Source organism: Microtus ochrogaster, chromosome 6 (genome assembly GCF_000317375.1).
Source record: "Microtus ochrogaster isolate Prairie Vole_2 chromosome 6, MicOch1.0, whole genome shotgun sequence".
NCBI classification, from domain to species: domain Eukaryota; kingdom Metazoa; phylum Chordata; class Mammalia; order Rodentia; family Cricetidae; genus Microtus; species Microtus ochrogaster.
The window spans coordinates 72734092-72756437 of NC_022013.1; the positions used below are offsets into that span (position 1 = coordinate 72734092).

Here is a 22346-nt window from a genome sequence, read left to right on the forward strand (position 1 = left end):
AACCGGGTCTCACTAGGGTGCTTCTGCTGGCATTGAACTCCTTTTGGAGGCCAGGCTGACTCAGAACTTGCAAGCCTCCTCCCTCTACCTCCCCTCTTGGGTAGCTGCAGTTTAGCTCTGTGATACCAGGCAAAATCTCTCTAATGATTCGTTCTTCAATCAAGTCCATATATGATCTAGAGCATGGGAAGAACACAGAGCACGGTGAATGTGGTCTGGGGCATCTACATTCCTTGCTTGGGGCACACTCTTAATGCAAATGACTTTATTTGGGCAGTAGCCACATTCATCATCCATTGAGTCAGTAACCTCTATCTCTGTCTGTCTGTCTGTCTGTCTGTCTGTCTCTTTAGCCCCAGCCTCAGTGTTGGCAGTTTCATAGGATGAGAACCTAAGAGCCTATATTTGAATCACATTCCCGCATGACCCAGGAGCATGGGAGCAGGAACACTCTGGACCTCCCTGCTGTAGTCTACTCTTACGGAATTTATATACATATATTTTGGGGGGGGGGTTCGAGACAGGGTTTCTCTGTGACTTTGGAGCCTGTCCTGGAACTAGCTCTGTAGACCAGGCTGGTCTCGAACTCACAGAGATCCGTCTGCCTCTGCCTCCCGAGTGCTGGGATTAAAGGCGTGCGCCACCATCGCCCGGCTTGGAATTTATATTTTGATCACAAATACAGATGTCTTCCTTTCAGCTTTGAACTTGATTATTCTATCCAGGTTTTTAGCTCACTGGATTCTCTCTGAATGCTGTTTGCCACTCAATCAATCTATCTGTCTGTCTGTCTGTCTTTCTATACACACACACACACACACCACTCATATATGAGTATATATACACACATCTTCCTTTTGGCATCATATACCTTCTACTGCTTACTCAATGACTTCATCATGATGCTGTCAACGTTAACCATTGTGACACCCAAACCAGAACTGTTAGATGCAGTTCCTTCCTTCCTGGCTGGGTGTCTGTGAAATCACACTTTATGGCGTATTGTCTACAGCAAAGAGAGTGGGATTTCAACAACCGAGAGAGCCGTAAGGCCCGTTTAGTCTCTCTTGCCTGGGTGAAAGGACCCCTTCCTCCCCCACTCTGTAGCCCTGGAGGTTCTCTGTGCACAGTGCCCTTGAGGGTCCTCAGTGCTGGGATGGCTTCGGGGACTTTTGGAGTCAGGCACCACCAAACTCTCACTCTCTAGACCTGTGAGCTTTCAAAACCTTATAATAAGTTTCAAAAACTTACATATTAGCTAAAATGTCATGAGCTCTAATTCTTCTGGTGCCTCCGTGATTTTAGGTGACCATCTTGTCACGGACACTAGTCTGACAACTACAGGGGACCTGCCCTCCTCCATGTGGTCCCATCTTACCTAATCATCCCTGCAGTGAACGACTTGAAAACCAGATCATAGTTTAGGAATCCATGCTTCAGTATGTCCGGGGGAGGTGGGAACAAACTCATGGCAACAGTGAGATCACACACCACACTGTGGAGGGAACTCTGAAAGGTGTGGCCACACTATATAGTCCTCCAGAGAAAGACTGTGCTTTCTGACACTTTTTTAGTGCCCCACTCAGCCTTCCCCTGGCACTTTATGCAGCCTTGTCCTGTGTAGATTCCCATCACCAACAACCCTAGAAACACTTGGTCAAGTGAGAAGTAAGTCCCTGAACAACCAATCTTTGAAAGTGGCAGATGAAAACTCCCTAGGGTTTTACATACAGTCGCAGACCGACCACAGAGGTGACAAATATCCCAGAAACAGAATCCCTAGGGTCTGTGATAGGATACTGGATGAGGCCCCTTCTGCAGTGTTACTCATTCCTGGGAGAATACGATCAGGGGGAAAGCAGAAAACAGAATTTCCAAGTGATAGAAAGTGGAACTTTCTAGAGAAGCAGAAGTAGGCAAAACAAGTTTTTCTTCTCCAGAGGCAGAAAAGCAGTTCTCTTCCTGGTCACACTGGGCCACTTTAGGGGTGACTGACAAAGCAAGGTTGGCATTATTAGCCTTCTGGGGTGGCTTAGCAGACCCGGTACATACTACTACTGCTAACACCATGTCCTGTAATTGTCACGGCTCCTTTGTAATTGTACCCTTCCAAGAAGTCCTAAGTAATGGATGCCTGGCAAGGACATCTCTGGAGTCAGCAGTCAGCCTGCCACAGGCATCAGCTCTGCAAGAAAGAAGAGAGTGAAGACAGACTCTCTGGAGCGCAAGTAACCTGGCCAGTGGTGCCATAGGAGTGCTATCTCTTTATAGTAGCTCAGCCCTTGACAGACATCTATGGTCTGTATAATCAAGTATACCTGAGATCAAGAAGAACACAGAAAATCTATTTTTACACTAATGTCACCAGATTTGTGTTCAGATTCCCACACACATACTCCTCCTCTGTGATGGAAACACCTTACAGTTCTCATTGTTTCTCCTCCTTTCGTTCATTCTAAAGATGGGCCTTTGTGCTGTGACTGCACACACATAGGCATAAAGGAGTAAATTCACTTCTCCAGGTCTAAGGGGTGAAAGAGACCTCTGTCACTTTGTGCTGTGACTGCACACACACAGGCATAAAGGAGTAAATTCACTTCTCCAGGTCTAAGGGGTGAAAGAGACCTCTGTCACTTGAAATCACCAATGCTGCTGCTCGGGAGGACATGTGAGGCCATCACAGACATCACACAGCTTAGAAGGGATTCTACCAGACTAAATCACACCAGTTCTGAAGAGACAGATTGTGCAGAGCAGCACTGGATGGTTCAAGGCCACATGTCCTTTGGTTGGCTGAACTTCCTTACTCCCTAAGGCTGTACTACACAGCCCAGTACCTTGCCAGAAAGGTGGATGAGTCTAAGTTAGGCCCACAGACTCCCTGGGGCTCTCTTCTGATTTTCTTTTCTGATTCTCTGGTCTGACACTGACTAACACACCAGGTTTGGAGAACACGTTTCTAACCGCGTCTTTCTATTTACTGGTGCCTACTTATGTGTGGCCTGGACTATAATTTATGCACATATTTACATTCAGCTGAGTGTTTTTCATTAGTGATTGGGCTATTTAGTCCTAAGCTTAAATAAGTCAAGAATCAGACTGTGTTTTGTTTTAAAAAAAAATAGAGAGAGCTTAGGGGTTAGCTTCTTAATTGGCTTCCTGTTGCAATGACAAATCCCGGAGACTGTTCTTTGTAAAGCAAAGAGATTTATGTGGTTCATATTTTGGGGGGTGGAAAGTGAAAGCTTAGGCAGTCAAATCTGTTTGGGTTCTGCTGAGGGCATGTGAGTTACATCACAGCATGGTGAGAGTATGTGCCAACGTGGCATGAATGACCAGAGAAAGGCCAATATAGGGTAGTCTTACTTCATAGTGTACGAAAGCCACCCCACCATGATTGGGGGTGTTGCAGATGTGAGAGAGAGAGAGAGAGAGAGAGAGAGAGAGAGAGAGAGAGAGAGAGCATCCAGAGGGGTCTGGAAGAGTCCAGAGCCTAGAAAAAGAGAAATAGTTGGGCACGGTCAGAGCAAGGGAAGTGGGGAGAATAGCAAGAGAGAAAATATCTGGAAAGAAAATAGTAGAGGAAGGTAGAAGAGGAGGGTTGCCCTTATAAATAAAAGAGGGGACAGTCGGGAACAGCCTGGGGGATATCATAGTGGAGCGGGAGGTGGAAGGGCCAGGAAGCTAGTGTGGGTGCTTTGGAAAGTATAACAAGTAAGGATGAGTAGGAACTGAGGAGGCCTGGAGGCCAGCATGGGCTTTGATATGCCAGTAGGTGCCAGAGGTATGTGTCAATGGAGAGCCTGTGGGAAATGACTTCCTTTGTTAAATGGGACGCCCTTTCTCACATTCCTGAGGAACACTGGTTTTCATCTAACCACCAGAAATCCTTCTGTAGTCCAGCTTGAATTGAGCTTAAACTCAATTTTGGACCAAGTCAGTGGGCCTGCCCTTTGGGGGGAAGTCGGGGTACCCATTGGACCTGACACATAACAAGTCACTTTTGGGTAAAGAGTAATTCAGTCTTACTAGACCTAATCCCCACTACACCATGGAAATTAACCACTGTCCAGGATCTTCCTTCAAGGCACTCATTTCCCACTCTGCCTCCTTTCTTCAGTGCCCCACTTGTCAACACCCTTCCACTGGAGACCATGTCTTAAGTGCATGGGCCATTAAGGGACAAACCATTCCTAAACCCAAGAGTATCAATTCCATTAACTTGCTACAGAATCTTATTTTTTTAAGCCTACATTGTTATTATCTACTTTACCAGTTGCTAAAGAAATAACAGAAAGAAAGGTCCATTTCTTTCTCCGTAAATATTTGGAGAGAGATCTTCAAAACCAATGCAGGACATTTTCCAAAGCTAAAGGAGTGAGTAATGGTTCTTAAAGAGCCCTTTATGACGTCACACATTTATTTTAACAATGATCTTGTTATGAAACTTTTCTTGCCTTCATTCAAAAGCACCTATGAAGTACTCAGGTAGGTAAGCGTAGTGGGGCCAGGAAAAAAAAACCACCTGAAGATGGAGGGACCACACAATCGAGTTCATTCGGTGATTTAGGGCATCAGGGAGGAAAGCACAGCTGAGAAGTGGCTCTGATGGGAAGTTGATCCTGAGGTGACAGACAGGGTAGGTCACAGCACATCATGGACGTGCAAAGACCTAAGGTACCGAAGAAAGCCAGGCACATGGATAGTTCTAGAAGTGCATTATGGGTAGAGAGAAGCCTTGCCAGCGAGTGAGTGGAGTGGGTAAGAAAGTCTAGGGACCAGAAGAGGGGAAGTTCAGAGCAGTCCAAGGCAGAAAGGAGCACGATTCAGACAAGCACAGCCACAGAAGGAGGCTGGAGGGGCCCAACTTTGTAACTAGTTGAAAACCGGGACCATCACCGTCTGCCTCATTGTCTAAACTCTCCACAAGAACTGTGGCCGTTGTCAAGGAAAGAGAAGTCAGTAGCACCTTTCAACCATCCAGATTCGCCCTTGAGGAGGCGTCCTCCAAAGCTGTGATCTGAGCCTTCTTCTAGACCAGAAGTTCCATCAACAAGACTACTTTGAACTTTCTCTAAATGCCAGAGTCACAGAGTAAGCATGTGTTCTCCCTTAGAAGAGACTTTGGGCTCGAGGAGGTTATAGAAAAGTCGAGACACTAAACATTTGCAGCAAGGTAAAAAGAACTTTACTGAAAATCAGTTCAGAAGGGGGCTGGAGAGATAGCTCAGCTGCTAGGATCTCTTCCAGGGGACCCATGTCCTGTTCACAGCATCCACATTGGGAGGCTTACAAATGTCTTTAACTTCAGTTCGGGAACTCTGATGTCCTCATCAGGCCTCCACGGGCACCAGGCATATGTGGTGACATACACACATGTAAGCACACACTCATACACACAAATTAAAAGATTAAAGATCAACCCGAAATAGAAAATCTCTTTGTCAGATGACGGGCCAGAAAGCAGTAGAGAGAGGATAGGGATGAGGTAAAGGACTGTTCTTCAAAACAACAAGCAAGACACATCACGGCCCCCAGCCCACTCACTGTCTTTGGAGATTTATTCAAGCAAGCACACAAGCCATAAAATGACATTTGATGGCCAACCCTGTTACCCTACCCTGCTCTACTCATGACAGGAAACAGGTCAGACCAAGTCCAACCAGACAGCATCACAGTGATTTTCTAATCGCATGCTAGTTGGAGAAGAAATATGGCCCCGCCCCAGGGGGCTAGTAAAACCCAGATAATGGTCCACCTCTGCCTCAGATTTGCCACACCTGGAAGGCACATTACCTCAGAGACTCTTTCAAGAAAACCTTTCCCTCCAGTTCCCAAGGTAGAGGCTCAGGGAGAAGAGGTGTTTGTTGGACACAAAAGCTAATATGGAGAAAGGTAGGAAGCAGTAGCAAAGCCAGGCCTGACTGGTTGCCAAGCTCTTCTTCTCCTCTCTAAATGGCTCCTGAGCAGACAGTGTGGGAAATGTTCCTTAGGGAAGCCCTGAGGCAAACTCATGGGGGAGCAACCAGGAACCAGACTGTGTGCAATAGGGACCACAGGGCTCAAGCTTTTGTTATCCCAGGTGGGAACCAACTGTAAAGTAGAGACATTGTTATACAAATGTTCAAGAGAATGCTGGGGAAACTACAGTGGTAATTGCTGGGGAGACAGAGCCTCAGCAAGGTTTCCATGCATGAGCCCTGGCCCATCTCTGACAAGAAAGGTGCTTGTATTTGTTTTTTGTTTTTTGTTTTTGTTTTTGTTTTCTTTTAGACAGGGTTTCTCTGTGGCTTTGGAGCTAGCTCTGTAGACCAGGCTGGTCTCGAACTCACTGAGATCGGCCTGCCTCTGCTTCCCGAGTGCTGGGATTAAAGGCGTGCGCCACCACCGCCCGGCTTGTATTTGTATTGTACCAACTTGTAATAGTTCTAGCTGCAGGACTGTCTGGGGATCCCCAAAGAGCAAAGCTCGGCCTTCAGCACATGTGGTCCCAATGCCACAGCCAAGTGCTTTCTGCTGATAAGGTGAAAAGGCAGAGAATATGGCTCCTGGAGTCAGATAGCCTATGTGGGAATCCAGGCATGGCCCCTCTAGCCCAGTGGCCAACAAAGTCACTGAAGTTCACCAGGCTCCACTGTCTCTGTTTATATAGGAGATGGTATTACCTACCTTTTCTAGCGTCTTTACAAAGAGTGAATGGCTCTTTTTAGACACACACACACACACACACTAGGAGATAGAGAGCACTATGCAACATGGTGAATACTGTATGTGTTAACAATAATTATCAATACTGTTCTCTTGTCCCTGGGCTATATTATGAAAAAAGGAGTAATAGCACTATTAATAGTAATAGTTACTATTGCATGATCAGGGATTTTTTTTAAACCCAGTCAAGAAGGATTGGCGTCCGTGCAACTTTCTGAGCCCCATCTACTTATGAGGCTAGCTGACGCCGAGTAGCATCATGACTTAATGGAAATGACAACAATTCAATGTCCTTAGGAGGCAGGCATGCCATTTGATCACTCTGGAAACCCTGAGATACTGATGGCCTTGTGTGGAGAGTACTTTTTATACATCATGGCTGTTTTGTTTGTTTATTTGTTTTGGAGGGGGGTTGAAATGGTTACTATGCTCTGTATGTCTCCAACGTGGCGCCAGAGGTGAGGTCAGTCTTAAGGGGATTGTGTGCTGTAAAATTCCATACAACAGGAGCACAGTATAACTTTTTTTTTTCAGTAGCATATTTTGCAAGTCTAATTTACCAGACAGTCAGGTTTTCTGGCTGACCTCTTTTTTATTTTATATCCCCTTGGGCAATATGAGAAATGAAAGCCGAGCGCTCGCGCTCTCTCTCTCTCTCTCTTCTTTCTCTCTCCCTTTCTCTCTCTCTTACGAACACACACCTCTCTCTGTCTGCCTGTCTTACACACACACACACACACACACACACACACACACACACACGGGATGAAGAGGGAAGAAAGAGGCAGTTTTCATGAGCTCCATTAGCACTGTCTCCCCACAGTAGCCAGGAGCCCCCTCTTTCACATCTTAAGAACCCAGGTCTCTCCAAATGCAGGTCTAAGCCATCCAACGTCTGACCTAGCTTTCAACCTAAAGTCTCAGAGATGCGCATTTCAGAATCTTGCATAGATATGTAGACCATCTGCTTAGATAGGGATGACTTCTTCTCACTACTAAAATGGTTCAGTTATTTTGATCCATAAACATCAATTCTCCATTTCATACTTAAATATAAAAGTTTAATACCATCTACAGTTTGAAGCGAAAATTCAATGGATATACATGATTTATGGTTGCGCCACTGTTTCATGGCTTTCCCACTGCTTTCCTTCAGCAGTGAGAGTCCAGGCTGTGGAGAGCTGGGTCCCTTTAGGAACTATGTTGAACAGAGAAGGAAGGAGACCAGAGAAAGAGAGGGGGCAGCTTTGGTTTTCCTCTTGTCTAGGTTCTGATGGAGCACACTGAAGAGGGGCACTCGAGACGGCAAAGCTGTGTGTCTTTGTTCCCCAGAAACATAAATGGTGCCAGGGCCTTGCATGTCCATGATCAAGAATCTCCACTCCTCTTAAACCCACTGTGTTTATTTTATCTCAACAAACCCACCACCTGCTGGCTCACACAGGTCTGTCATTAGGCTACCTGGCAGCACAGCTGGCCACCTCACACCAGCTCCATGTGAGGAGGTGGCATTTTGGCGGTTTCTCCTCTGCACTCTATTTGATAGGAGCGCAGCACATCACCCCGTGGTCTGGCTCCGGCTCCACTAGTCTGCAGCTAATGAGCTAATGTAAAACAAGCTGCTTCCCGAGTGAGACTGGGGAGCGCCTGGTTCCAAGCTCTAGGCTCTCACATTTCAGCCAGCGGGAGAGCTCTGGGAAACCACCTGGGTCCAGAAGCAATTGCCTTTTTCCTTCCCAGGAAGAAGCAGAGTCTCCAAGAAGGGAATCATGGGTACTCCTTCTACAGAGGTCTCAAGGGACTACACACTAGGGAAATGACTGGATCTACATGCAAATTTACACGCAGGTGTACATTAGTGGGTGTATGAGCATGTGATCACACACACACACACACCCTCTCTGCACAGCGCCTTGAGGAATCCCAATATATTGCAATGCATCTTCCAGGAATCAATCTCAGCTGATTCGGAGCCGCTACAGAATTCTCTAGGGAGCAGAATATCAGAAGACCCAGAGGTCATAGGGCATCCAGAAACTTTAGGGCTTGCTCTCTGAATAACTGAATTTTTCAGCTAGTTTAAGATCGCCCCATTTAAGCACAAAACCATTTTGCTGGGTTATTTTTTTCAAATTGATATTTCAATGAGTTTGGATATAAAAGTCATAAACCTATATGTGTTCAATTCTGTTCCTGTTAGTTAGTCTCATTGCTGCAGCTCAAGGCCATTGTCATAAACATCAGGGGCTGTGCTTGGCTAAAAATTATATGACCAAAGGGTGCAAAGACACCACCGCCCTCTCCACCCCAGTAGCAACTAAAGTGGATGAAAACAACAAAAAAATGGGGCTTCCCGTAAAGGGTCCAGAAGCAGAAGTCAGAGGGTGGCCAGAGAGAAAAAGAAGTCCTCAGCAAGCCCGTTGGCAGAAGCCATTCTTCAAAGCATGAGGCCTGGGGACCAGAAAAATAGCTCCGCAGCTTCTGAGGACAAGACATTAAAGAGCACAACGTCAAGTGGCTGAACAGCATCAAAGAGAATGGTCCAGGATTCCATCCTCAGCGCAGCAGAACATCAGAGTGATGTAATTGAAAAAAAATTAAGGAAGAAAAGAGATGCTAGGAGTATAAATGTATTTGTTTCTTTGGGTCACATTGAAATGCATCTGATGCCTTTAGCAACCTGGCTGCTTTTCACAGACACCAGTATTTGCTGATCTCCCAACACTCACTCTACCCCTCTAGACCACTTTTCCTTGTTTGTTTGTTTTCCTCTTCTGGCTCTCCAGATGTATTAGTTTGATTTCTTTCACTGTGATAGAGACCATGACCAAAAGGAAGTTGGAGGAGGAAAGGGTTTATTGCATCTTACACTTCCAGGTCACACTCAATTGAGGGGAACCTAGGCAGGAACTCAAGAACCTGGAGACAGGAAGTGAAGCGGAGGCCACAGGGGAACATTACTTACTGGCTTGCTTTCCATGTCTTGCTCAGTCTGCTTCCTTATACCATCCAGGACTACATGATCAGGAGGTGGTACCACCCACACCCATCACTAAGTAAGAAAACACCCCACGGGCTTCCCATAGGCCAATCTTACCCAGGCATTTTCTCAGTTGTGTCCCCTCTTCTCAGATAATTCCAACTTGTGTCAAGTTGACAAAATCAAAGCAAACAAACCAAATAACCCAGCCAGGACACAAGGGAAAGAACAAATCTTTAGGATTTGCCATGAGCAGAATAGAAAAGACCAGGAGTCTTGAGAGTCAGAACCAGATTCCTGTGTCACGCCAGCTGCTTCTACCCTTGTGACTCTGACTTGTCACTTAATCTCTGTTGTGGAATATTAGTTTAAGGATGTGTTACATTTGTTTAGGCTGTAGAATATTTGTTTAATGATGCAAAGATGTGTTTCATTCTTTCATGTTGCATTTGTTTAACTCTGTGAAGCTGTGTGCCTTTGCCTGTCTAAAACATTTGATTGGTCTAATAAAGAAGAGGCCAATGGCTAGGCAGGAAAAAAAGGCTAGATGGGGCTGACAGGCTGAGAGAATAAATAGAAGGAGAAATCTGGGAGGAGATCTAGGAGCAAAAGAAAGAGGAGGAGAGGAAGACTCCAAGGGCCGGCCACCCAGTTACACAGCAAGCTAGACAGACAGAGGTAAAGAAAGGTATACAGAAATAGAGAAAGATAAAAGGCCAGAGGGATAATTTAAGTTATCAATTAACTTAAATTAATTAGAAACAAGCCAAGCTAAAGCCAGGCATTCATAAGAATAAGCCTCCATGTGATTTATTTGGGATTTGGGTAAAGAGTAAAAGGAACAACCAACTACAAATCTGAAATTCAAATTAGCATCTTTCTCTCTAAGGTGGAGAAAGAAGAAGGCAGAAATAATACCAGACAGGGCAAGGGCACAGTCCAGAGGAGTCACATGACTCACCTCTGCTGAAGTGACCACAGTACAGGTGGGAGCACAGACACAGACATGCCCTGTTCCGACGCTGGGCTGGCTCAGTACTGTACGAGACATGAGCTGCGCAAAGTGAGCTCTCAGAACACATGTGAAGACTCAAACACCCATTCTAACAATAGGGTCCAGCCTAGCAAATAAGAAAACGCTCTGCCTGCCCACTCCACAGCTAGTTCCTGAGCCCTCCTTAAGAGCTGTTTATACATCCTCATGAACTCACAGACGGCAGCATGTCCAAGTACAGTAATTTCCCACTTTCATAATGAATATGAGGAAAAATCCTCATCTTGATTATCTGATTTTCCAAATAATTAAAACCCAGGAAGATGAGATCTTTGCCATCTAGATATCAATTGCTTTCTTTCTTCAAGTAAACTCACCTGTGAACCACACTGCTAAACCCTAAGGAGGGATCTGTTCTTAAACTCCTTCCACCTCTCTGTTAGGTCTCTACGGTGCCTGGAGGTCACCTTCTCCTGGTTTTTCCTTACCGGAACACCTATCCTGGGTACATGCAATAAGCCCACCAAGCATCTGACAGTTTAGCTTAGTGGGAGAGTACTTGCCCAACATACGCAAGGCACTGAGCGTGATTCCCAACGAAATCAATAATATAAACTCAATTGAAATGCCCGTCCCTACAATGCTGCTACTCCAAACGATCCCTCACCTTGTTTTAATACACTTTAAGATGGTTTTGGAAGCCTGTGTGAGCACCCAGCTCCTTGCAGGGAGTTCCCAGCCTCTGCCCTCTACACCTGCACATGCTGTTCACACGGCATGATGTCATTTAACTGTGAGTTTGCACATCTGCCTTCCCCACCAGATGCCAGGTTCGAACAAACAGCTTCATAATGCATACAGATAACCTGGGGACCTCCTTAAAATGGGCCAGGTCAGCAAGGAGCATCTGCATGTCTCATAGCTCCTAGCTCACTCGAGCCTCGGCCCCACACACTTCGCCTGAGTCACCAGATTCAGAGTAGGTGTCTGAAATTTCAGGGGCCCCGTCCCTCATCTGTGTTTCAATCAGATGCCCAGCAGCTCCCTGTCAAGATGAGAGGGCAGACGTCAGGGAGGCTGGCAGAATGCAGAACAGCACATACACACGTGGGCTAGATGGCAGTACACTGGGGGATCAGCTTGTCAGAGGGAAGGCAAGCAGTGAGGCGAGAGACAAGACTTATAGCGAATAGGATATGGGAAAGAACGGCAGAGGCAGAAGGGAAGAAGACAAGGGAAAGATGAAAGAGATGCAAAGGAGACGGGGGGGGGGGAGCCCTGGTTACCTGCCCTGTGGACTAAAGTCTCCCGAGATGGGTACTCTAGTCCTTACACCATTGAGGGATGATAATACGTAGTGTTGGCGCTCCCTTCTATGTCTCTTTCTGGCTGAGCAATGAGGGACCTGCTGTTTCAGCAAGACTATGAATGAGCAGGACTCATGTTACAGGTGTGCAGAAGACAATCCGGCAGTAGACAGTATTTCAGCCACCATGCAACCCAAACAAAGGTTACCTGATACAGTTCGATCCGTTGTTCAGGCACTCGGGCTTTGGGGTTCTGCAAACGAAAGACCCTGAATTCTGCCTTCACCAGATTAGAAGCATTCTTCTCCATTGTTGAGACATCAAAGCGGACAATTCTGAAGTAGGGTCTGTAGAAAGTGGGCGGGATGGCATCTGTAAAATGTTAGGGCAACGGTTGAGAAAGATTAAACCCATCGTGCTCTCGAGAAAGACCACAGTGTGAGATAGTCCCAGGGAGCCATGTGGGAAATGTCTACGGAATTTCATTTCCAATGGCCAATTTAATACCATTAACAATTTAACCAGGAACAAAACGAAAATCAACATGTGTGTTTAGTTCCAGAGAAGCAGATTAAGAACGATTAACAAACCATTTCCAACCACGTCTGAAAGCAGGCAGTTAACCCTGTCCTTTGAAGGCTGACGGACCAGCGGAAAGCCCTAGATGGTTATGGACTGGAACAAGTTCGTGACAGTTGATGGCTGGAGAGAGCTGCTGGGCTTGCATACACTTTAATCAGATACGCCAAGAAAATCGCTCCTAAATAGCAAGCCTTCTGCCCATGTGTTTTTTTTCCTTGAAAGTTTGGCTCCAAATACTCCACTCCTATTCAGCTTCATGGACTGAGTTGTTTCTTACTTTCAAAGCGTGAGTTTTCACGCATATGACCAAGTGATGATAAGGCAATCTGAAAAGTAAAAATAGATCCACAAGCTACCCACACCTGGTCCAGCCCTCAAATTCTGGTGTGTGTGTGTGGGGGGGGGGGTTAACATAATCAGCAGGTAGGTGGAAGGTGATCCTTGCTATGAAAGAAGAAGAAAGCATCAATATTTTTTTTTTTTATTTTGGAGCCTTGTGGAAGACAGCATTTGTGGTTGTACACAGTAATTTCAAGATCATTGCTTAGAATTCTGTTACTGTTGCTTTTGAATATGAAAGTGAGGTTACCCTAAGATCAAGCAGGTTGTCCTGCCTCTCTGATGACACCTCCAACATTCATTGAGCACCAGCACTGGGACAACAGGCCATTGGATTTTGGGTATGTTTCTACAACCTTCCAAAATTTTCCTGTGGATTGACCTTCCCCACCCCACAGTATTCCCTCCAATCTAGAAGCGCTACTTCATTTTGTCTTTGTATGCTCACAAGGACTTATTACAATGTAATCATTCACACTTGATATTTCTCTTTGAATATGCTGACTGTTTCTGTCTTGTGTTTGTTTGTTTTGTTTTCCCCTGTGAAATTTTAAAAATCTGGAAGGTAGAGATTACCTGTAAGGAATCCCCCTCCTCCCCTCCCAAATGCTACATATTCAGGGCAGGGTTCTAAATGCCAGGAGTTCCCCAGAGATCTGTTTGCATAGTTGATCATCAATGGGGCCTTGAATGAGTCAGGTATCGGGCTATTGGCAACACTAACTTATTAAAGAAGTCTCCGTGCCGATCTTGAAGCAGATATAACTATGTCTCATGAGTCTGTGACAATTATACCGGAGCCCGAGGGCCACTGGAAACAAATCCAAGTTCCTCATCTTTAGGGGGTCTGCAGTTTTCGCCTCGTAGGTGCCTTTTCTTATCTCTCCCCATGTCCTTGAGACTGGGAATTCAGGCTTATTAATTCCAAGTCATTTACCCCATGAATTCAGGCTTTGTAGCTGGCAAACTAGAACTCTCAGAAACAAACAAACAAACAGCCCCACCAATCCGAAATAAGCCGACTTTGGAGGAATGAAGGCATTCACTGAGACACTGAGATGGCCCTCTGTGGAAGAGATGGTGGAAGCCTTCAGAGCAGCAGGAGATCTTTGCAGTCCTCTAGCAGAGCAATTCTGTAAGGCAGCTGCTGAGACAACATCATCTTTTCCTTTGCTTGGAATATAACCATCCCAGCAATCATGATTCCTAGCCCTGTGCTAAGTAGCCCAGCTGAAAACAGCTCCGTTGCCCTGGTAGAGTCTGCCAGGCAGAACGCTCAGGCCAGGCTCCCTGGTTTTCCACACCATCTTGGCTAGAACCTTCCACAGGAGACATGGCCACACTCATCTTTGCTTATCCTCTATGTTAGACAGCAGAGGCTTCAAACATCCTTTGAAAGCACATCCTGGAAGAGCAAGACCAATTTTGTGTGTATCCTGCCATTAGCCAGTGTAAACATCTTCTTTTCTCCCCTCTTCTCCCATGCAGCCCCTCTGGACCCATTCGACTTCCACAAAGCAGCCATCTTTCACACCCTCTGCCACAATCCTCTCCTTCATCGAGTTTGTAAATAAGTGCTTTCCAGATTTATTTTTATTCTCTTTTGTGTTTATTAAACTTTGAACAATTTTTTTCCCTTTCTGGTCTTCTGCCCATATACACGCGCTTCCTTTTTATGGCTGCCTCAGCCCGTGAGGTCAATTTTGTTTCTACTTCTTCTAAGCAATCTCCAAATGATCCTGTCCCAGGCTTTTGAGCTCCGACGGAGCTTCGGCAAATATTTACAAGAGTCGCTTGATGGCTAAGTGCGGTCCCTCGACTGTGTTCCCTGCGTCCCAGGCAAAAACGGTCCTTTCTGCTGGCTCACAGAATCATTTAGACAGTCTATATTTCAACTGGCTGATAATGCCAACCTGCATTGAGGTCCCTGGTTTGTAAATAAAAGCAGTTTAATGTGCAAGGCGGAAGGCTAGCTGAGCACTTCCGACCAGCATCTCTAGTCAGGTCTTGGAACCGAGAGAAGCAACCAGGCCTGGAGGAGGACGTGGTCAAAGAACTCAATAAGAGTTGCTGACCCCGAAGCCACCACTTTTAAGGGAGCATCGCAGCCGTCCCTACTGTCATTTGCTTACTGGTCACAAGTCCCCTGACCTGGGTGAGGGACTCAAGCAGTTTGCCAAATGTCCTCTCATTTGGGGGAAATATAACTATAAACTGCTCCACCAACCAAAACCAGAACAAGGTAAGCTCACTCCTTCAGCTCAGGGTGCCGAGCAGCGGAGTAGAGGTCTAAGGGCTTGAGCTGCCCAGATCCACCCGCTTAGCTTTGCAGGAGGAACGAGCTGTTTGCTCTGCCTCCCCACTCTGGGATGGGTTCTTGCTATGATCCTCTGGTAATTCCAACCCCAGTTTCCATCCTCTCGCCAGGCCAGGTACTCTTGCTTGACCGGCATCAGCTTACCCACCCTGACAGCCTTGCCTACTCCCCCCTCTCCATTTCTGACCCACGTTTCCAACTCAGGCAAACTGATTTTCCTCCGACTGTTTGGCTTTCACACCAGCCGCCGACTCTGTTGGTTTCCCATGTGCCTTGCACTCAGAGGAAACCGTGTGCTTGGAAGAGCCCGTGTGTCATGGATTGAGCAATCTCCCCTTCACCCTGCTCTGACTATACATCTTTGCTAAACCAAATTTGAGAAACTGGAGAGCTGGGGGACAGGGATTTAACTCTTTGATAATTTTTCAAAGTATATACAGAAAGCTAAATGTAGCACTTAATCACATACTACTTTATAAATACTACAGACTGACTTTAGTCTGTTCCAAATATCTAATTTATTATGTATATTGTATTCTCTCTCTATAAGCACCTTCTCGGGTGTCTTTTATTTACAGTTATTTATTTCTTCCTAGCCCAGAGCTGACTTCTTGAGCTGGTGACCAGAGCATACACACAGGGTCCCTGTGCTTGGAAAGGTACCACACTCCAGCTGAATGCGCTACAGTGGCATCTTGAAATCCTTAACTTTTTATTCATGTTTTGTGAGAAAAGTCCTACTTGACAACAGGGTATGAGGCTTGGAACATCAGCTCATGCACTGACAATCTTTCCAGAATTCTTTGCCTCTGCTTTTCTCTCTCTGGTGGCCCCATCCTCATTCAGTGTTCTTAGATCACCTAGTGACCACTGTTACTCTCTACACCTTGAAGGGGTTAGGTGCACAACCCAAGCCATTTCATGGTGGCAACTCTCACATTCCTGCTGGCAGTGCTATGGTGCAATGAGAGGAACATTCAGCAGGACCACACCTCGACCCACTCTAGGTACCAAGCCCAGGCCACTGTGGAGTTTACCATATCTTGGGATAGAGCGACAGATTTATGGGATGAATATGCTAGCTTGGTAGGGCATCAGTGGCAGGTAGGTGATATTTCTTTCCTTCTTTCCTTCCTGTCTGTGTCCTTTCTTCTTTCCTGGTGCTTTCTTCCCGGTGATACTAGTGATCTAACACAGGGCCTCGTGCATATTACACAGTTGCTCCACAACTGAGCTATTTCCCCAGCTGTTCTAGAATTTCCTACAGCCCCTCTTTTTTTCTGACTGTTTGTGCAAGAGACCCCATGGTTTCCCTTTGAAAAAGATCCTCTGACTTGCTTCCCTATCCCCGCTACAGCCACACAGAACAAGAAGCTCTTGGGGCAGGAAAGACCTCAGTGGGGATCTCAGTTCTAATACCAAGTCAAGCAGAGCTTGGCTGAATGGGCAGCAAGGACACGATCCGGCTTTTCTGAGCTTGTCTCTTCATCTGTACAGCCAGGCAAAGAGATAGTGAATGGTGCTGCTAGGATCACACGAGCAAGCAGAAGGGAAGTTGGAACCCTGGATCCTGCACACATCTCTACCCAGGTCCCTTGCAAAGATGCCAAGTGGCCATTGGGCCTTTGTAAATGCGCCCGGGAGGGAAGCTCTTGCTGCCTGACAGAATTCATTAGAGGCAAAGAGAAGGAACAAAAACAGCAGCATGTCCCAGGGCACTGTATAAAGGGCTCTGTGTCTTCTAATTCCTGTCCCCTTTTTGGGGAGGAGCTAGTCACCAGAGTCTTCACGGTTCCCACCATCTTCCACTTGCGGTACTGAAAGTCCTGGCCACTCCAAGGGGTGACCAGATGATTCTGTCTTCCCATGCTCACCCGGAATGTTCAAATGAGCAGCACTTGCTCGCTCATAATCTCAGCATTTGGAGGCTGAGGTGGGAAGAGTCACGGGTGAAGCCAGCTAGACTATACAAGTAGTGTTCTAATTCTAAGCTAGCCAGGGATACATAGGAAGACAAAACAAAACAAACAGCAATAACAACAACCACCATAAAAATCCTACAAAGAAACCAAGGTGAAGAAAGGTCTTACATAGGTGTCCTGAAAAAAGAACAAAGAAATAGAAACTGTAACAAATACCCCAGAATATCTAGACCTTAGCCCTTAAGCCAGGTAAGACTTTAATCATAGTTAAGTGGAGTGGTTCTCAACCTGTGGATTATGACCCCCAGGGCTGAATGACCCTTTCAGAGGGGTCATCTAAAACCATCAAAAAACACAGATATTTACATTATGATTCATAACAGTAGCAAAATTATGGTTATGAAGTAGTAATGAAAATAATATATGGTTGGGGGGGGTCACCACAACACAAGGAACTTTGTTAAACAGCCACAAGTATTAGAAAGGTTGAGAATCAGCGATCTGGTGTTTATGCCCTAATTCAGTTAGATACACCACAAAATTGATAAGGAAAAGACAAAGGACCTGTCAAACTCTTGGGTCAAGGATCTACAGGTGTTTGCTGTATTTGTTAAAACATGGATTCTCAAAGTGAGGTTCTGGGCCCACAGCATTGAGCCTGGGACCTGAGACAAATGGCAGTCATTGAGGTGGGGGGGGTCTGAGAAACCCTCCCCTTCCTGCTGATACAACTAATGCCACACTGACTGATTTCTAAGTGGTCAAACCAGTACTGTTAAACAAGAAGATCATTAAGGACCATGAGAGGCTCTTGGTGTGGTGTTCTGGTGTTCAACAGTAGCAGCTACCTAAGGGGAACCCAGCAGTCTTTGTCTTTTGGGAATTTCCAAGATAAGCAAGAAAGGTCAGTGGGTCAAAGTGAAGCAGAGATGGTGTGGGTTTCCAAGGGATTGCTAGTGGTCTGGGGAGGCTTTGTGTGTTCTCCTCCCTGAAGGAGCCATACGCTGTCTGCACTTCAAATCCAAGAGGAACTCCCTCCTAAAGTCCTAAGAGACTTCCAAATCCATGCAGGTGCCTTCTGACAGGAGTGCAGATGGAACTCCCGGGGTAGGGAAGATTAGGAAAACATGGGAAGGGAAAGAAATCCCTCAGCCTGGGATCTTGCTTGGGTTTCCTGTTGGCTGAGAGTTGAAAAACATGTGCACAACTGATAAAACTTAAAGTGCCCACAAAGGCATCTCTAGTGAAGACATTAAAACCAGTCTCTTAGGCCAGAAGGTTTGTGGCCTCAAGCTTAACTGTCAAACATTCCCCTCTCATTCAATCTAAACAACACACCTCATAAAACCAGTTTACAGTTTCATCTGCCAAAGGAAATTCTTTAAGATAAGATAAATACATAAACCAGCTCATATATTCTTAGTTAATTGTTAAACCGTGTAATCTTTAAATTTTGTTGAAAATTACACTCTTTGAGTGATGTGACTTAAAATTATACAATCATTGTAGTGACAGCAAAAAAGTGAGTCTTTCAGGAAGCCAGTGTGCGTATCTTGACCTCTCCTTAAGTCTCCCCGCCCTCCCCCAGATATCCGCCCTCAAGTCTAAGGTGTGCACTATCTTTTGTCTTGTCTTAGTAGACTTGCTTACTTCACTACATTTTGACTCGTCCTGAAAACCTTTCCTGCAGGGTAGGCGAGGGTCTGCTCTCTTGGAATTGAGATCCCTAAGTGGGGAGCACCGCATGGTCGGATCACAGTGATGGGCTACCACAATGCCATGAGTTCTCTGCGACTAAGGACAATGGGTCAGTGTTCTCTGTTTCTTGGGTGATTCTTGTACCCTGTATTTTGAGAACCACTGACACAAAGGACAGAAGGGGAAAAAAGGTAAAAAATAAAAACAGATGTACAAGGAGCACCTAACTTTTAATAAGGCATTACACATATTTTAAAAATACAGAAGAAATGGGGGATTACAGCAATACAAGATCTCTAAACGTCTTCAGACAAAAACAATAAAAGCCCCCTGTGAGTTGTTCACCATCAGTCTGGAGGAACTTTGAAAGCAATGACGCCTGGGTATCTAAGCCCCCCAAAGTCTTGGGAACTGGATCAGGACGGACTCTCCTAGAGTCCTTGGGTGGCTCTAACACACACACAACCAGGACGGAGGACTGCTGAGGGAAGCTGAGATGCTTAGACTAGAGAGGAGAGGACCGAGGGGCTTCAAATCCCTCAGGGGTTTCAAACACTCCATGAGCTGGAAAGGACCTTTCTGTAGATCAAGGGAGTCACAGTTAGGCTCAATATATAAGACTGCTGTTTGCTGTGCGAGTGTGTGTGTCTGTGTGTGTGTGTGCACAAGTGTGTGTAGTATACACATGCATGGATGGATGTTTGTATAGATCTGCACACACACACACACACACACACACACACATACACACACACACACACACATGTGAATGCCAGAAGCTGACCTTGTGTGTTTTCCTCTGGAATTCACATTATACACTTATACCTTATGCACTGAGGCAGGATTTCTTACCAAACTCAGAACTTTTGGATTCAGCTAGTCTACCCAGCTTGGGCCAGGGATCCCCGATTCTGTGTACCACATGATGAGATCACAAGCGTGCCTACTAAGCATTTACATGATTGCTGAGGACCTGAACTCAAGTCTTCACTTTTTTCCTCTGAGCCATGTTCCCAACCCCATTAATGTGTAAAGAATTTTATCTGTCTTCCAGAATATTAAGTTCCAATGCTGCTGGACTTGCAGACATCTGGTATACCAAATCTGGTGGCCCTTCACACCATTCTCATGTTAATGGCCTCTACATTGCTTTTGTCCTCTGAATCCCACTGTGAGAGAATGCTCACTCAACTCGGGGGGTTTGATCAGTATCCTAGACCTACTGGCTGAATGACAGGCAATTCTTCTCATAGTCACCCTGGAGAACTCTTGCCGTAGACTACGCCGGTCTGATTACATTGAGTTTGACCAGCCTTCCCTTCCAGCTCCTCAATTCATGAACTAGGTAGGGATGAGTAAAGTGTGCCCATCTCACCCCCTCCTTCTAATAAAAAGAAGGACTCACCATGCTGCATTCCCTGCAGAGAAGATCATCCCACTTCAGAGACAAAAGAGCCTGAGGAAAGTCAAAGAGCTTTTGCTAAGGTCAAGCTGAGGTAGTACTTTCAGTCAAAAGGGGTTTAGTTCTACACTCTGCCTTTTGTGAGAAGAGACCCCCAGAGTGGACAGCATGAACACTACCCAGTACCAATGCTGGCATTTGATGGGCTCATGCAAGGAGAGCACAAAGAAATTGGTCCCCTTCACTAAAGGTCAGCCTGAGGAAGTACGATGCCAGGATCTACACCTTCACTCCCTAACAGACCACGCCCCTGCCCCCCCCCCCCGCCCGCGCACTGGTTGGAGGAACTGAGGTTGAAAACTGCAACTATCCCCAGGGAGAGGGGCATCGCTAACTCCAGTATGGCTCCTGGTTTTTGGACTTCTACCATGCGTGCCCAGACCCTAGCAGCATCTACACACCACTCCGCTGGAACCTTCCAATGAGCAGAAGAGAATTTTCGTTTCCTTTCCCATGACAGACTCCACCACCCTGCAGCTAGGCCGTGATTGGCAGGGACTTGTGACATGGTTAATGAGTATAATGGTCCCTCATTCCTGACATCCTGTGTGTGCGGGGAAGTAGTGTGGGGGTTTATTAGACAGCCCCCCAGAATGCAACAAGACAGTCAACCCACCCAACGGTTGGAGGGCAATAAATCAGCTCCTATTTGTGTGTGTACGGGCGCAGCCAGCAAGAAACCAAGACAATTGTGTTTTGGGGTTTTCTGAAATTTGTCTTGGCACACTGGCTATAGATCCAGTTTCACTACCACATCCCAACCCTGCTGACATTCAAGTCACAGCAATTTAACGTAAAATGACTGAGGAATAAACAGCACATCGGCCGTGGTTTCTGATTTTCTCTCCGGCCATCCCATCTATTAAATGTAACAGGGCGCCACAGCATCTGTAATTTACAGCAGAGTCTCCGAGAGGGGAACGGTGTCAGACTTGACACGCCGCTGGCAGTGGGGAGCCTAATTGTGCCAGCATCAGCTTGTGTGACTTGGCCTTCATCAAGCTGCTATTTGAGACCAGGCATACTGTCAGCAGGAGTGTTTGGGCCCCTTCTTACACAGTGGAAAAAAAAATGTAAAAGTAAAATAACAGTGATGCTGGCCCATGGTGTTTGGTTTTTCTTGCACTGTGACAGACATGGAGTTTCTACTTTCTATCCCAAAGTTTCCATTAGCCCCATAAACCCCACCTCTTTGGAGACACCCATGGCCCTTATAGTTCCAGGCTTCTCAGCCACCTCTGGCTGGCTGGGAGTTTCTAGGCTTCACAGTAAAAGCTCTGGGTACTAAAAAGCAGGCCAACAGTGTCTGCAAAAGGCTACTGGCTAACTCAGAAACAATCTGGAGAAGATAATCATGGAAAAAACATGGCTGCACCCACATTCAAACAGCTAGGTGGTGAAGGTTTCATATCCTCCCACCATAACCTTCCAGCGGCAGGCTGCCCTGGCTCTTGGGATAGGTTACTTCTTGTCTGTTTGCTTTTTATTATTATTATTTTTTTTAAGATAGGACCTAGCTATGTGTCCCAGGCCGGCTTTGAACTTGTGAGCCTGCTGACTCAGCCTCCCAAGTGCTAAGACCTTGTGCATAGGGCTACCATTATTCAGCTGAGGACTGGGATCAAACGTTTGGAATCAGTTTTACATGGGCAATCTCATTCTTCACAATATGTAAATCTTTTTCCCTTCCTTCCTCGGTTCTTCCTTCATCCACATCTCCCTTTCTTCTTTCCTCCTTTCTTTCTCCCTCTTTTCTTTTCCCCGTTTCTTTTCTCTTCATCCCTCCCTTCCTGCCTCTCTCTCCCTCTCTCTTGTGTTCCATTCTCTCTCTCTCTCCTCTCTTTCTTCCCTTCAAGCTATGCTTTTGGGAGCTGAAGAGATGACTCAGGTGAAGAGCACCAAAGCCTTTGCTCTTGCATAGGACCTGAGTTCAATTCCCAGCACCCACATGTGGCTCACAGCTGAGTGCAACGCCAGTTCCCAGGGATCTGATTTCCTCTTCTGCCCTTAATGGGTACTGCATGAACATGGTATACA

At 46.1% G+C, this 22346-nt stretch overlaps 1 protein-coding gene across 2 annotated transcripts in view; it reads right to left on the minus strand.

Annotated features, from left to right (window-relative positions):
• The window catches only part of Tgfb2 (transforming growth factor beta 2), an 84514-nt gene that overhangs the window by 16786 nt on the left and 45382 nt on the right, over positions 1-22346 (minus strand). For both annotated transcript variants that reach the window (XM_005348842.3, XM_026779801.1), the window contains one exon: positions 12198-12361. In XM_005348842.3, the coding sequence (XP_005348899.1) occupies positions 12198-12361 (164 nt within the window). The remainder of the gene's footprint in view (positions 1-12197; positions 12362-22346) is intronic.